The sequence below is a fragment of the Heterodontus francisci genome, chromosome 8 (genome assembly GCF_036365525.1).
Source record: "Heterodontus francisci isolate sHetFra1 chromosome 8, sHetFra1.hap1, whole genome shotgun sequence".
Classification (NCBI taxonomy): domain Eukaryota; kingdom Metazoa; phylum Chordata; class Chondrichthyes; order Heterodontiformes; family Heterodontidae; genus Heterodontus; species Heterodontus francisci.
Genome location: NC_090378.1, coordinates 127,224,512 through 127,240,927, shown reverse-complemented (window position 1 = coordinate 127,240,927; position 16,416 = coordinate 127,224,512). Strand labels below are relative to the sequence as shown.

The 16,416-nt window shown below is 46.3% G+C and overlaps 1 protein-coding gene across 1 annotated transcript in view; it reads left to right on the top strand.

Annotated features, from left to right (window-relative positions):
* LOC137373269 (probable voltage-dependent R-type calcium channel subunit alpha-1E) overlaps positions 1–16,416 on the top strand; it is a 1,486,297-nt gene that overhangs the window by 1,279,410 nt on the left and 190,471 nt on the right. Inside the window, exon 28 of the mRNA XM_068038118.1 lies at positions 13,634–13,794. Within this exon, the coding sequence (XP_067894219.1) occupies positions 13,634–13,794 (161 nt within the window). The remainder of the gene's footprint in view (positions 1–13,633; positions 13,795–16,416) is intronic.

Sequence of the window (16,416 nt, the reverse complement as noted above, 5' to 3'; positions counted from 1 at the left end):
TGAAATGAGGAGAAATGTCTTCACTCAAAGGGTTGTGAATCTTTGCAATTCACTACCCCAGAGGGTTGTGGATGCTCCATCGTTCAGTACATTTACGGCTGGGATAGACAGATTTTTAGTCTCTCAGGGAATTGAGGGATGTGGGGAGCGGGCAGGAAAGTGGAGTTGAAGCTGAGGATCACCCATGATCGTATTGAATGGCGGAGCAGGCCCAATGGCAATATGGTCTACTCCTGCTCCTATTTCCTCTATTCTTATGTTCTGACAATGTTGTAAACAAAAGTACCAAACCTAAGGATTGGGAGGGTTTTAGAAATCAGCAAAAGGTGGCCAAGAAATTGATAGAAGGAGAAATTAGAATGCGCATAAACTGGTAAGAAACAAAAACAGATTTTAACAACTTCGACAAGTATGTAAAAAAAGAAAAAAAAAGTAAAAGAGCCAGGGGAAATTATAATGGGGAATAAAGAAGTGGCAGAGACATTCGACAAATATTTTGTATTTGGACAAAAAGAACATACCGGAAACTGTGGGGAACCAAGGATCTAATGAGAGTATGGAAGTTAAAGTAATTAATATTAGCAAAGAAAAAGTATTGAAAAATTCCCTGGACATGATGAACTACATCCCAGGATGTTAAAAGGGGTGGCTGCAGAGATAGTGCATGCATAGGTTTTGATCTTCCAGAATTCTCTAGATTCTAGGATCGTTCCGAATGATTGAAAAGTATCAAATATAACCCCGCTGTTCTAGAAAGGAGGGAGAGAGGAAACAGGGAACTGTAGACCAATTAGCCTGAGATCGGGAATAGGAAAAATGCTAGATTCTATTATTAGGGAGTTGTCGAAGAGCACTTAAAAATGGTAATACGATTAGATAGAGCCAACACGGTTTTAGGAAATTATATTTGTCAAATCTATTAAGAGTATTTTGAGGGTGTAACCAACATTGTAGATAAGGGCCAACCAGTGAATGTTGCATATTTGGATTTTCAAAAGGCATTCAATAAGGTGCCACACAAGGGGTTGTTACACAAGATTAGAGCTCATGGGTAACATATTTGCATGGATTGAGAATTGATGGACAGTAAACAGAGAGTAGGAATAAACAGGCGATTTTCAGAATGGCAGGCTGTAACCAATGAAATGCCACAAGGATCAGTGCTTGGGCTTCAATTATTTGCAATCTATATCAATCACTTGAATTGATGGATTGAGTACGATGCAGCCAAGTTGCTGATGATACAAACTTAGATGGGAAAGTGAGCTTTGAGGAGGATGCACAGAGTTTGAAAAGGGACAGAAACTGTTAAGTGATTGGGCAAGAAGGTGGCAGATGGAGTGTAATGTGGGTAGGAAGAATGGACAAGTCGAATATTTTTTAAAAGGTGAGAGACTAGTAAATGTTGGTATCCACTGTAAGGGTGTGTGTGTGTTCCCAGGGACGCACACCGAGACAAACATCAACTGCTGCTGGAGGACTATCAATTCGGTGAAAGACGCCCTTTGGTCTGCCCGAAACTTGCTGGTCTTCCAGCGCAAAGAGTTGTCCACCACCGAATGTTGCAGACTGGCACATTCCAAGGTCCAGGACTACGTGCTGAGGGACGCACTAAAGCTTGGGGCAGCCGCAGCAAAGGCTCAATGGGGAAAGACCACAGTGTAAGGTTCCCCCACCAAGCTAGACTGAGGGGCTGGATCCATGGGAAACCCCTCGAACTGTATCGTTAATATTCTGAATTGCTGTAAATGTAAAACTGTAATTGACATGACAATTGTGAAACGGAAGGGTTGGGAAGAAACTCATGACAGGATTGAAGGAAACTGATCTCCCTTGCAATGTTTGTATTTTTTGGTGCTGTTTGGAAACGGTTTGGCAATGTAATTTTTACAGATTTTTATGAATAAAGTATATTTTGGAAATAAAAAAAAAAAAAAAAAAGTGTGTAAATAGCTGCATAATTGAAAAGTGTAAAATTTTTAAATAATCCTTAACTACCTACAGGAGAAGGAGCTGATTGGTAAGTGAGGGTCTGTAGTTCTACATTCTACTAGAACCAGTTTATAAGTAAGGTTAAGGTATGGCAGGGCAGCTCAGCCGAGTGGAATGAGCCTCCTGTGGTTTGTGGGAAGTCGTGGATGCTTCAATTGGCCTTGATGAACACGTCTGCCGGAAGTGTGACCAGCTGCAGAAACATAAGCTCCAGGTTTCAGAACTCGAGCACGGCTAGAAGTCACTGTGGTAAGTCACTGTGGTGCATCCGCAAGGCAGAGAGCTACATGGATAGCACTTTCAGGGACGTGGTCATGCCACAGGTTAGGAGTGTGTAGGCAGGGAGGGCATGGGTGACCATCAGGAAGTCTAGGAGGACCAGGCAGGTAATGCAGGAGTCCTCTGAGTCTATCTCACCCGTGAACCGGTTTTCCATTCTGGATGGTGGTGAGGGCGACGGTTCCTCAGGTGTGTGTAGCAAAAGCCAAGTTTGGGGCACCATGGGTAGCTCAGCTGCATGGACGTGAAGGAAGAAGGGTGGAAGAGAACTCGTGGTAGGGGATTCAATAGTTAGGGGAACAGGGAGGCGTTTCTGTAGCTGTCGGCCTGACTCCAGGATGGTATGGTGCCTCCCTGATGCCAGGGTCATCACAGAGTGGCTGCAGGGCATTCTTAAGGTGGCGGGTGAACAACCAGAGGTCGTAGTTCACATTGGTATCAATGACATGGGTAGAGAAAGGGATGAGGACCTGAAAGCAGATTTTGAGGAGCGAGGTCAGACATTAAAATGTAGGACCTCATAGGTAGTTCTTTTTTTTTCTTTTGGGCCTCCTTATCTCGAGAGACAATGGATACGCGCCTGGAGGTGGTCAGTGGTTTGTGAAGCAGCGCCTGGAGTGGCTATAAAGGCCAATTCTAGAGTGACAGACTCTTCCACAGGTGCTGCAGGGAAATTTGTTTGTCGGGGCTGTTGCACAGTTGGCTCTCCCCTTGCGCCTCTGTCTTTTTTCCTGCCAACTACTAAGTCTCTTCGACTCACCACATTTTAGCCCTGTCTTTATGGCTGCCCGCCAGCTCTGGCGAATGCTGGCAACTGACTCCCACGACTTGTGATCAATGTCACAGGATTTCATGTCGCGTTTGCAGACGTCTTTAAAGCGGAGACATGGACGGCCGGTGGGTCTGATACCAGTGGCGAGCTCGCTGTACAATGTGTCTTTGGGGATCCTGCCATCTTCCATGCGGCTCACATGGCCAAGCCATCTCAAGCGCCGCTGACTCAGTAGTGTGTATAAGCTGGGGATGTTGGCCGCCTTGAGGACTTCTGTGTTGGAGATACGGTCCTGCCACCTGATGCCAAGTATTCTCCGGAGGCAGCGAAGATGGAATGAATTGGGACGTCGCTCTTGGCTGACATACGTTGTCCAGGCCTCGCTGCCATAGAGCAAGGTACTGAGGACACAGGTCTGATACACTCGGACTTTTGTGTTCCGTGTCAGTGTGCCATTTTCCCACACTCTCTTGGCCAGTCTGGACATAGCAGTGGAAGCCTTTCCCATGTGCTTGTTGATTTCTGCATCTCGAGACAGGTTACTGATGATAGTTGAGCCTAGGTAGGTGAACTCTTGAACCACTTCCAGAGCGTGGTCACCAATATTGATGGATAGAGCATTTCTGACGTCCTGCCCCATGATGTTCGTTTTCTTGAGGCTGATGGTTAGGCCAAATTCATTGCAGGCAGCCGCAAACCTGTCGATGAGACTCTGCAGGCACTCTTCAGTGTGAGATGTTAAAGCAGCATCGTCAGCAAAGAGGAGTTCCCTGATGAGGACTTTCCGTACTTTGGACTTCGCTCTTAGACGGGCAAGGTTGAACAACCTGCCCCCTGATCTTGTGTGGAGGAAAATTCCTTCTTCAGAGGACTTGAAGGCATGTGAAAGCAGCAGGGAGAAGAAAGTCCCAAACAGTGTAGGTGTGAGAACACAGCCCTGTTTCACGCCACTCAGGATAGGAAAGGGGTCTGATGAGGTGCCGCTATGTTGAATTGTGCCTTTCATATTGTCATGGAATGAGATGATGATACTTAGTAGCTTTGGTGGGCATCCAATCTTTTCTAGTAGTCTGAAGAGACCACGTCTGCTGACGAGGTCAAAGGCTTTGGTGAGATCAATGAAAGCAATGTCGAGGGGCATCTGTTGTTTGCAGCATTTCTCCTGTATCTGACGAAGGGAAAACAGCATGTCAATGGTCGATCTCTCTGCTCGAAAGCCACACGGTGCCTCAGGGTAGACGCGCTCGGCCAGCTTCTGGAGCCTGTTTAGAGCGACTCGAGCAAAGACTTTCCCCACTATGCTGAGCAGGGAGATTCCACGGTAGTTGTTGCAGTCACCGCGGTCACCTTTGTTTTTATAGAGGGTGATGATATTGGCATCGCGCATGTCCTGTGGTGCTGCTCCCTCATCCCAGCACAGGCAAAGCAGTTCATGTAGTAATCTCCAGATTACTCCCAGTGCCACATGCTAGTGAGCATAGAAATTGGAGGTTAGAGCTGATGAATGTGTGGCTGGAGAGATGGCACAGGACGGGGGTGGGGGGGGGGTGCGGTGGGCTTTAGATTCCTGGAGCATTGGGACTGGTTCTGGGGAAGGTGAGACCTGTACAAGTCAGACGGTTTGCACCTCAACACGGCCGAGCCAATATCCTTGTCGGGAGGTTTGCTAGTCCTGTTGGACAGGGTTGAAACTAGTTTGGCAGGGGCAGGGGAAACTGAGGATAGACTGAGATGGGGCAAAATCAGAAATGCAAATGGAAGGCAGAAAATTAGTAGTGAGTCTGGAAGGCAGAGGAAGCAAAGGTGCAGCACAATGGCGCAGTGGTTCTCACCGCAGCTTCACAGCTCCAGCAACCCGGGTTCAGTTCTGGGTGCTGCCTGTGCGGAGTTTGCAAGTTCTCCCTGTGACTGTGTGGGTTTCCACTGGGTGCTCTGGTTTTCTCCCACAGACAAAGACTTGCAGGTTGATAGGTAAATTGCCCCTAGTGTAGGTAGGTGGTAGGAGAATTGTGGGGATGTGGTAGGGAATATGGGATTAATGTAGGATTAGTATAAATGGGTGGTTGATGGTCAGCACAGACTTGGTGGGCTGAAGGGCCTGTTTCAGTGCTGTATCTCTCTATGACTAAAGGATAGAAGGTAAAGGAACAATACTGCGGATGCTGGAAATACTCAGCAGGGCTGGCAGCATCTGTGGAGAGAGAAGCAAAGTTAACGTTTCAGGTCAGTGACCCTTCTTCAGAGTTTGGCAGTGCTCAAGGGTATCTATTTCAATGCAAGGAGTATAGCAAATAAAGCAGACGAGCTGAGGGCACAGATAAAAATGTGGCAGTATGATATCGTAGCTATTACAGAAGCATAGCTTAAAGAGGGACAGGAATGGCAGCTCAATGTTCCTGGTTACAGGGTTTTCAGATGGGATAGAAAGGGGGATAAAAAGGGAGGGGGTTGGCAATTTTGGTTAGAAAAGCAATTACAGCTGTGAGGAGGGTTTGTGTGTTAGAAGGATCATCAATTGAGACCATATTGATTGAACTTAGGAACAAAAAATGGGCAATCACACTGCTGGAAGTGTTCTGTAGAACAGTCAAAGGGAGATAGAAGAACAAATATGGAGGCAAATCTCTCAGAAAAACAACAGGGCAGTAATAGTAGGGGATTTTTACTACCCCAGTATTAACTGGCATAGTTTTAAGTGTGTTACGACACGACTGCTCAAGACAAAGCCCCCAATCAAAATATATGATTCTGATTGCGGTGGGAGCAACACACTGTCAATTCAGTCCCGTCCCTCCACAGATTGCCTAACATATCACTTTAAACTTTCCAAATTAAAGAAAACCGCTGCCAAATTGAACTGTCTATTAGCCCCCGAATGAGGTGAATCAAACTAGGTGTCCTCAGATCAACAAATTAACTGTTTATTAGAAACAATAAATTCTTAAACACTACTAAGATAAAAACGTTTAGAATAGAAAAACTAGTGTCCTTGCAGATTTACACTTCCCGATGAATAATCCTCTGATTAAAGTCCACTAGCGATCTTCCAGGGTCCGACGAGGAAAGGAAAAAAGTCCAACATGCGAAGCTTCGAACTTCTCTTTCTCCCAGCAATGACTACAGCAGATCAACAACTAACAACCACTTTCAATAGAATCAATCTGGCTTTCGAATTTTGAGGGATAATAAAAAATTGTCACAATTTAAATTCTTCCTTTAGTTTCTATTAACAAAGATCTCTGTTCAGTTCATGCTGGCCTAGCTGTCTGACTGTTAGAACAGTCTGTCTCAGATAAAAAGCCAGTTTAAAAATGAATCGCAACATTGTATATCGATCCTCAGTCTCTGAGTGGTTGTATCCAAGGCAACCAGGATGCACCTTCTGAAACTGGTTGGTACCCTCTCTGTGTGGTTGTCTCCAACGGCAACCAAAATGCACCTTTTCGTTAACTCCTGAGGCTTGCTTGTTCTTAAAGCAGTCTTAAAGACACACCGCATATTTCCGAGAAAAAGAAAGACAAGATCATGACAAGTGTGAAAGGAACAGAGGGAACAGAATTCTTCAGGTGCATTCAGGAGAACTTTTTTGGCTAGTATGTAGCAAACCCAACAAGAGAGGGTGCGCTTCTGGACTTGGTTTTAGGTAATGAAGCCGGGCAGGTGGAAGGAGTGGCAGTGGGAGAGCATTTTGGCGATAGTGATCATAATTCAGTTAGTTTTAACATAATTGTGGAAAAAGACAGAGATAAAAGAGGAGTTAAAGTTAAAAATTGAGGTTAAGTCAATTTTACTAAGCTGAGAAGTTATTTATCAAAAGTGGACTGGAAATAGCGACAGGTAAATCAGTGTCACAGCAGTGGGAGACATTTAAAGGGGAGATTCAGGGAGTCCAAAGGAAACATGTTCCCATAAAGAAAAAGGGTGAAACAGCTACATCTAGAACCCCATTGATGTCAAGGAGCTGGGTCAAAATCCAGGAACTCCCTTCCTAACAGCACTGTGGGTGTACCTACCCCACATGGACTGCAGCAGTTCAAGAAGGCAGCTCACCACCACCTTTTCAAGGGTAATTAGGGATGGGCAATAAATGCTGGCCTAGCCAGGGACGACCACATCCCCCGAATGAATAAAAAAAAACTGGAAAGTAGCAAATGTAACCCCACTGTTTAAGAAGGGAGCAAGAGAGAAAACGGGAAACTACAGACCTGGTAGTTTGACATCAGTAGTAGGGAAAATGTTAGAGCATGATAATGTTAGAATCTGTTATAAAGGATATGATAGCTGCACACTTGGAAAATAATCATATGATTGGGCAGAGTCAAAATGGTTTTATGAATGGGAAATCATGTTTGACAAACCTGTTGGAGTTTTTGAGGATGTTACTTGAAGCATAGATAAAGGAGAATCAGTAGATGTGGTGTATTTGGATTTTCAGAAGGCTTTTGATAAAGCCTCACATAGGAGATTAGTAAACAAAATTAGAGCACATGGAATTGGCGGTAATATACTGCAATGGATTGAGAATTAGTTAACAGACAGAAAACGGAGAGTAGGAATAAACAGGTCATTCTCAGGATGGCAGGCTGTTACTAGTCGGATACCGCTAAGATCAGTGCTAGGGCCACAGCTGTTCACAATCTCTACCAATGATTTGGATGTGGGGACCAAATGTAATATTTCTAAATTTGCTGATGACACAAAACTAGGTGGAAATGTAAGTTCTGAAGAGGATGCAAGGAGGCTTCAAGGAGATTTGGACAGGCTAAGTGAATGGGCAAGAACATGGCAGATGGACGATCATGTGAATATGTGTGAAGTTATCCACTTGTGTAGAAAAAAACAGAAAGGCAGAGTATTTTTGAAAAGCTAAGAGGTTGGGAAGGGTTGATTTCCAAAGAGACCTGGGTGTCCTTGTTCATGAGTAACTCGGGCAATAATAGTTGGGGATTTCAACTACCCCAATATCAACTGGGATACAAAGGGTGTGAAGGGCACAGAGGGCACAAAATTCTTGAAGTACAATCAGGAGAACTCTTTTAGACAGCACTTAACAAGCCCAACCAGAGGGGGCGCAATTCTAGATTTAGTCTTCAGTAATGAAGCTGGGCAAGTGGAGGAAGTAATAGTGGGTGACCATTTTGGAGATAGTGACCATAATACAGTAAGTTTTAGCATAATCATGGAAAAGGACAAAGATAAAACAGGAGTAAAAGTTCTAAATTGGGGGAAGGCAAACTTTATGAAGCTGAGAGGTGATCTGGCGAAAGTGGACTGGATACAGCTAATTGAAGGAAAATCAGTGGCAATCCGGTGGGAGGCATTCAAAAGCGGGATTCTACAGGCACAGTGTCGACATGTACCCACAAAGATAAAGGGTGGTATGGCCAAATCTAGAGCCCTCTGGTTATCTAGAAGCTTACAGGGTAAGTTAAAGAAGAAAAAGAAAGCTTGTGACGATCACAAAAATGTTCATACTGTAGAAAGCTTAGAGGAGTATAGAAGGTGCAGGGGTGAAGTAAATAAGGAAATTAGAAAAGCAAAGAGGTACTAAATGAGTACTTAGCATCAGTATTCACCAAAGAGAAGGACTTGGCGGATGATGAGTCTTGGGAAGGGACGGTAGATAGTCTAGGTCATGTCAATATCAAAAAGGAGGAGGTGTTGGGCGTCTTGCAAAACATTAAGGTAGATAAGTCCCCAGGGCCTGATGGGATCTACCCCAGAATACTGAGGGACGCAAGGGAGGAAATTGCTGGGGCCTTAACAGAAATCTTTGTCTCCTCATTGGCTACAGGTGAGGTCCCAGAGGACTGGAGAATAGCCAATGTTGTTCCTTTTTTAAGAAGGGTAGCAAGGATAATCAAGGAAATTACAGGCCGGTGAGCCTTATGTCAGTGGTAGGGAAATTATTGAAGAGGATTTACTCCCATTTGGAAACAAATGGACTTATTAGCGAGAGGCAGCATGGGTTTGTGAAGGGGAGGTCGTGTCTCACTAACTTGATTGAGTTTTTTGAGGTAGTGACGAAGACGATTGATGAAGGAAGGGCAGTGGGTGTTGTCTACATTGACTTCAGTAAAGCTTTTGACAAGGTCCCTCATGGCAGACTGGTGCAAAAGGTGAAGTCACACGGGATCAGAGGTGAGCTGGCAAGATGGATACAGAACTGGCTTGGTCATAGAAGACAGAGGGTAACAGTGGAAAGGTGCTTTTCTGAATGGAGGGCTGTGACTAGTGGTGTTCCGCAAGGATCAGTGCTGGGACCTTTGCTTTTTGTAGTATATATAAATGATTTGGAGGAAAATGTAGCTGGTCTTATTAGTAAGTGTGCGGATGACACAAAGGTTGGTAGAGTTGCGAATAGTGATGAGGATTGTCAGAGGATACAGCAGGATATAGATCAGTTGGAGACTTGGGCGGAGAAATGGCAGATGGAGTTTAATCCGGTCAAATGTGAGGTCATGCATTTTGGAAGGTCTACTGCAGGTGGGAAGTATACAGTAAAAGGCAGAACCCTTAGGAGTATTGACAGGCCGAGAGATCTGGGCGTACAGGTCCACAGATCACTGAAAGTGGCAATGCAGGTGGATAAGGTAGTCAAGAAGGCATACGGCATGCTTGCCTTCATCGGTCGGGGCATAGAGTATAAAAATTGGCAAGTCATGCTGCAGCTGTACAGAACCTTAGTTAGGCCACACTTAGAATATTGCGTACAATTCTGGTCGCCACACTACCAGAAGGATGTGGAGGCTTTGGAGAGGGTACAGAAGAGGTTTACCAGGATGTTGCCTGGTCTGGAGGGCATTAGCTATGAGGAGAGGTTGGATAAACTCGGATTGTTTTCACTGGAACGACGGAGGTGGAGGGGTGACATGATAGAGGTTTACAACGTTATAAGCGGCATGGACAGAGTGGATAGTCAGAAGCTTTTTCCCAGGGCGGAAGAGTCAGTTACTAGGGGACATAGGTTTAAGGTGAGAGGGGCAAAGTTTAGAGGGGGTGTGCGAGGCAAGTTCTTTACACAGAGGGTGGTGAGTGCCTGGAACTTGCTGCCGGGGGAGGGGGTGGAAGCAGGTACAATAGCGATGTTTAAGAGGCATCTTGACAAATACATGAATAGGATGGGAATGGAGGGATACGGGCCCCGGAAGTGCAGAAGGTTTTAGTTTAGACAGGCATCAAGATCGGCGCAGGCTTGGAGGGCCGAATGGCCTGTTCCTGTGCTGTACTGTTCTTTGTTCTTTGTTCTTTCATGGAATATAGAGGAAGGTGGCATATTGGATCCAGAATTGGTTCAGTGACAGGAAACAAAGCGTGGTCGTCAACGGATGTTTTTGTGAATGGAAAACTGTTTACAGTGGCGTTGCACAGGGCTCAGTGTTGGGTCCTTTACTGTTTGTGATATATATTAATGTGGGAGGCATGATTGGTAAATTTGCTGATAACATAAACATTGTCCGTGTTGTTGAAAGTGAAGAAGATAGCTGTAAACTCCAGAATGATATCAATGGTTCGATTGAGTGGGAAGAAAAGTGGCAAATGGAATTCAATCCAGAGAAATGTGAGGTAATGCATTTGGGGAGGGCAAATAAAGCAAGGGAATACACAATAAACGGGAGGATATTGAGTGAGGTAGAAGAAGTGAGAGACTTTGGAGTGCATGTCCACAGGTCCCTGAAGGTAGCAGGACAGGTAGATAGAGTGGTGAAGAAGGCAAATGGAATGCTTTTCTTTATTGGCCGAGGTGTAGAATTCAAAAGCAGGGATGTAATGCTGGAACTGAATAAAACACTGGTTCGGCCACAGCCAGAGTATTGCGTACAGTTCTGGTCACCACATTACAGGAAGAACATAATTGCTGTGGAGAGACTACAGAGGAGATTTACAAGAATGTTGCCAGGGCTTGAAAGTTGCAGCTATGAGGAAAGATTGGATAAGCTGGGGTTGTTTTCCTTAGAATAGAGGAGGCTGAGGGGTGACTTAATTGAGGCGTACAAAATTACAAGGAGCCTAGATAGGGTGGACAGGAAGTACCTGTTTCCGCTGGCGGGGAGGCCAATTACCAGGGGACACAGATTTAAGGTGATTGGTAGAAGGTTTAGAGGGGACAGGAGGAGAAACTTTTTCACTCAGAGGGTGGTGGGTGTCTGGAATTCACTGCCAGGATCGGTGGTGGAAGCAGAAACCCTCAATTCTTTTAAAAGCAATCTGGACCTGAAGTGCTGTAACCTGCAAGGCTTTGAACCAAGTGCTGAAAGGTGGCATTAGATTGGCCGGCTAGTTTTTTTCGGGCAGCACGGACATGACGGGTTTAATGGCCTCCTTCTGTGCCGTAATTTTTCTATGGTTCTAAAAGCTAGTATGCAGGTGCAGCAAGTAGTAGGCAAATTATTGGAGTCAATTCTGAGAGACAGGATAAACTGTCACTTAGAAAGGCACAGATTAATCAAGGATAGTCAGTATGGATTTGTTAAGGAGTGGTTGTGTCTGACTAACTCGATCAAATTTTTTGAGGAAGTAACAAGGAGGATTGATGAGGGTTGTGTAGTTGATGTGGTCTCAATGGATTTTAGCAAGGCTTTTGACAATGTCCCACATGGTAGACTGGTTAAAAAAATAAAAGCCCATGGGATCCAGGAGAATGTAGAACGCTGGATACAAAATTGGCTCAGTGGCAGGAAACAAAGGGTAATTGTTGACGGGTGTTTTTGCGACTGGAAGGCTGTTTTCAGTGGGGTTCTGCAGGGCTCAGAACTAGGTCCCCTGCTTTTTGTGGTGTATATTAACAATTTGGACGTAAATGTCGGAGGAATGATCAAGAAGTTTGCAGACGACACAACAATTGGCCGTGTGGTTGATAACAAGGAGGATAGCTGTCGGCTGCAGGAAGATATTAATGGACTGGTCAGGTGGGCAGAAAACAGAAAAGTGGCAAATGGAATTTAATACAGAGAGGTGTGAGGTGATGCATTTGGGGAGGACAGACAAGGCAAAGGAATACACAATAAATGGGAGGATACTGAGAGGTGTAGAGGAAGTGAGGGACCTTGGAGTGAATGTCCACAGATCCCTGAAGGTAGCAGGACAGGTTGATAAGGTGGTTAAGAAGGCATATGCAAATCTTTCCTTTATTAGCCGAGGTAGACTGATTCCTGGGATGGTGGGACTGACATATAAGGAGAGATTGAGTTGGTTAGGATTACATTCACTGGAGTTCAGAAGAGTGAGGGCCGGCCTCAGAGAAACCTATAAAATTCTAACAGGACTTGACAGGGTAGATGCAGGAAGGATGTACCCGATGGTGGGGGAGTCCAGAACCAGGGGTCATAGTCTAAGGATACGGGGTAAACCTTTCAGGACTGAGATGAGGAGAACTTTCTTCACCCAGAGAGTTGTGAACCTGTGGAATTCGCTACCACAGAAAGCAGTTGAGGTCAAAACATTGTATGTTTTCAAGAAGGAGTTAGATATAGCTCTTGGGTCTAAAGAAATCAAAGGTTATGGGGGGAAAGCAGGAACAGGTTATTGAGTTGGATGATCAGCCATGATCATAATGAATGGCGGAGCAGGGCCGAAGGGCCTACTCCTGCTCCTATTTTCTATGTTTCTATGTATAGAATACAAGAGCAGGGAGGTTATGTTGCTTCTGTATAAATCATTGGTTAGGCTGGGTGGCTCTTTGTTTCCACCAGCGCAGACATGATGGGCCAAGTAGCCTCTTTCTGTGCCATAAACTTTCTCTGATTCAGAGGGTATGGGGGTCCTTTCACATCAATTACAGAAATTTAACATGCAGGTATAGCAAGCATTTAGGAAGGTAAATGGTATGTTAGCCTTTATCGCAAGGGGTTAGAGTATAAGAGTAAGGAGGTCTTGCTGTAATTATGTGGGGCTTTACTCTAGATTATTGTGTACAGCATTGGTCTCCTTAGCTAAGGAAGGATATACCTGCCTTCCAGGGGGTGTATCGATGGTACACTGGATTGGTTCCTGGGTTGTGAGTGCTGTGAGGAGTGTTTGGAAGAATGACAGAGCATCCCATTGAAATGTAGAAAATTACTAGAGCACTTGGCAAGGTAGATGCTGAGAGATTGTTTCCCCTGGCTGGAGAGTCCAGGACTTGGCGTCACAGTCTCAGAACAAGGGGTCGGCCATTAAGAAATGAGATGAGGAGAAATTTCTTCACTCAGCGAGGTGCGGATCTTTGCAATTCTTTACTCCAGAGGGCTGTGGGTGCTCCATCATTAAGTATATTCAAGAGTGAAACTGATAGATTTTTGGAGACTCAGGGAATTGAGGAATATGGGGATAGGGTGGGAAAGTGGAGTTGAAGTAGAATATGCCATGATCTTATTGAATGGAAGAGTAGGCTTGGGGGGCTGCATGACCGACTCCTGCTCCTAATTCTTATGTTCGTAAACCCTCAGCACCCCATATCATCCCTCACTCTGCCTTACATCCTCCACCACTCATTGTCTCCCTGAGCAAACTGAATAATGAAGGTGGAGATTGCAAGCAGCCATTGGACAAATTACAAATGGGCTTTGTAATCATGGCATGTGTTACTATACTGAGGACTTCTGGTTTCAGGCGGTGTTCGACTGCGTGGTGACATCACTGAAGAACGTGTTTAACATCCTGATAGTCTACAAACTCTTCATGTTCATCTTCGCAGTGATCGCCGTACAGCTCTTCAAGGGCAAGTTTTTCTACTGCACAGACAGCAGCAAGCTGACAAAAAAGGAATGCAGGTGATGGAGGTCTCATAACTCTGAGTGTACTGTCTGCGTTCACACTGCACACAAACACATACACTGTGAGAGTGCTGCAACTGGTCACAATGCACACACACACTGTGAGAGTGCTGCAACTGGTCACACTGCACACACACACTGTGAGAGTGCTGCAACTGGTCACAATGCACACACACACTGTGAGAGTGCTGCAACTGGTCACAATGCACACACACACTGTGAGAGTGCTGCAACTGGTCAGAATGCACACACACACTGTGAGAGTGCTGCAACTGGTCACACTGCACACACACACTGTGAGAGTGCTGCAACTGGTCACACTGCACACACACACTGTGAGAGTGCTGCAACTGGTCACACTGCACACACACACACACTGTGAGAGTGCTGCAACTGGTCACACTGCACACACACACTGTGAGAGTGCTGCAACTGGTCAGAATGCACACACACACTGTGAGAGTGCTGCAACTGGTCACACTGCACACACACACACTGTGAGAGTGCTGCAACTGGTCACACTGCACACACACACTGTGAGAGTGCTGCAACTGGTCAGACTGCACACACACACTGTGAGAGTGCTGCAACTGGTCACACTGCACACACACACTGTGAGAGTGCTGCAACTGGTCACACTGCACACACACACACACTGTGAGAGTGCTGCAACTGGTCACACTGCACACACACACTGTGAGAGTGCTGCAACTGGTCACACTGCACACACACACTGAGAGTGCTGCAACTGGTCACACTGCGCACACACACACTGTGAGAGTGCTGCAACTGTTCACACTGCACACACACACACACACACACCGTAAGAGTCAGCAACTGGTCACACTGCACACACATACACACACTGTGAGAGTGCTGCAACTGTTCACACTGCACACACACACACTGAGAGTGCTGCAACTGTTCACACTGCACACACACACACACTGTGAGAGTGCTGCAACTGGTCACACTGCACACACACACACACACTGTGAGAGTGCTGCAACTGGTCACAATGCACACACACACTGTGAGAGTGCTGTAACTGGTCACACTACACACACACACACACACACTGTGAGAGTGCCGCAACTGGTCACACTGCAAACACACACACACACTGTGAGAGTGCTGCAACTGGTCACACTGCACACACACACACTGTGAGAGTGCTGCAACTGGTCACACTGCACACACACACACACACTGTGAGAGTGCTGCAACTGGTCACTCTGCACACACACACACACACTGAGAGTGCGGCAACTGGTCACACTGCACAGACACACACACACACACTGTGAGAGTGCTGCAACTGGTCACACTGCACACTGCACACACACACACACACACTGTGAGAGTGTTGGAACTGGTCACACTGCGCGCACACACACACACACTGTGAGAGTGCTGCAACTGGTCACACTGCACACACACACTGTGAGAGTGCTGCAACTGGTCACACTGCACACACACACACACACACACACTGTGAGACTGTTGCAACTGGTCACACTGCACACACACACTGTGAGAGTGCTGCAACTGGTCACACTGCACACACACACACACTGTGAGTGCTGCAACTGGTCACACTGCACACACACACTGTGAGAGTGCTACAACTGGTCACACTGCACACACACACACACACACACACACTGTGAGAGTGCTGCAACTGGTCACACTGCAAACACACACACACACACACTGTGAGAGTGCTGCAACTGGTCACACTGCACAAACACACTGTGAGAGTGCTGCAACTGGTCACACTGCAAACACACACACACACACACACACACACTGTGAGAGTGCTACAACTGGTCACACTGCACACACACACACACACACACACTGTGAGAGTGCTGCAACTGGTCACACTGCAAACACACACACACACACACTGTGAGAGTGCTACAACTGGTCACACTGCACACACACACACACACACACACTGTGAGAGTGCTGCAACTGGTCACACTGCACACACACACACACACTTAGACTGCTGCAACTGGTCACACTGCACACACACACTGTGAGAGTGCTGCAACTGGTCACACTGCACACACACAGTGTGAGAGTGCTACAACTGGTCACACTGCACACACACACACACACTGTGAGAGTGCTGCAACTGGTCACACTGCACACACACACCCTGAGAGTGCTGCAACTGGTCACACTGCACACACACACACACTGAGAGTGCTGCAACTGGTCACACTGCACACACACACACACTGTGAGTGCTGCAACTGGTCACACTGCACACACACACACTGTGAGAGTGCTGCAACTGGTCACACTGCACACACACACAAACTGTGAGAGTGCTGCAACTGGTCACACTGCACACACACACTGTGAGAGTGCTGCAACTGGTCACACTGCGCACAGATACACACTGTGAGAGTGCTGCAACTGGTCACACTGCGCACACACACACACTGTGAGAGTGCTGCAACTGCTCACACTGCACACACACACTGTGAGAGTGCTACAACTGGTCACACTGCGCACAGACACACACTGTGAGAGTGCTGCAACTGGTCACACTGCGCACACACACAAACACACTGTGAGAGTGCTGCAACTGGTCACACTGCACAT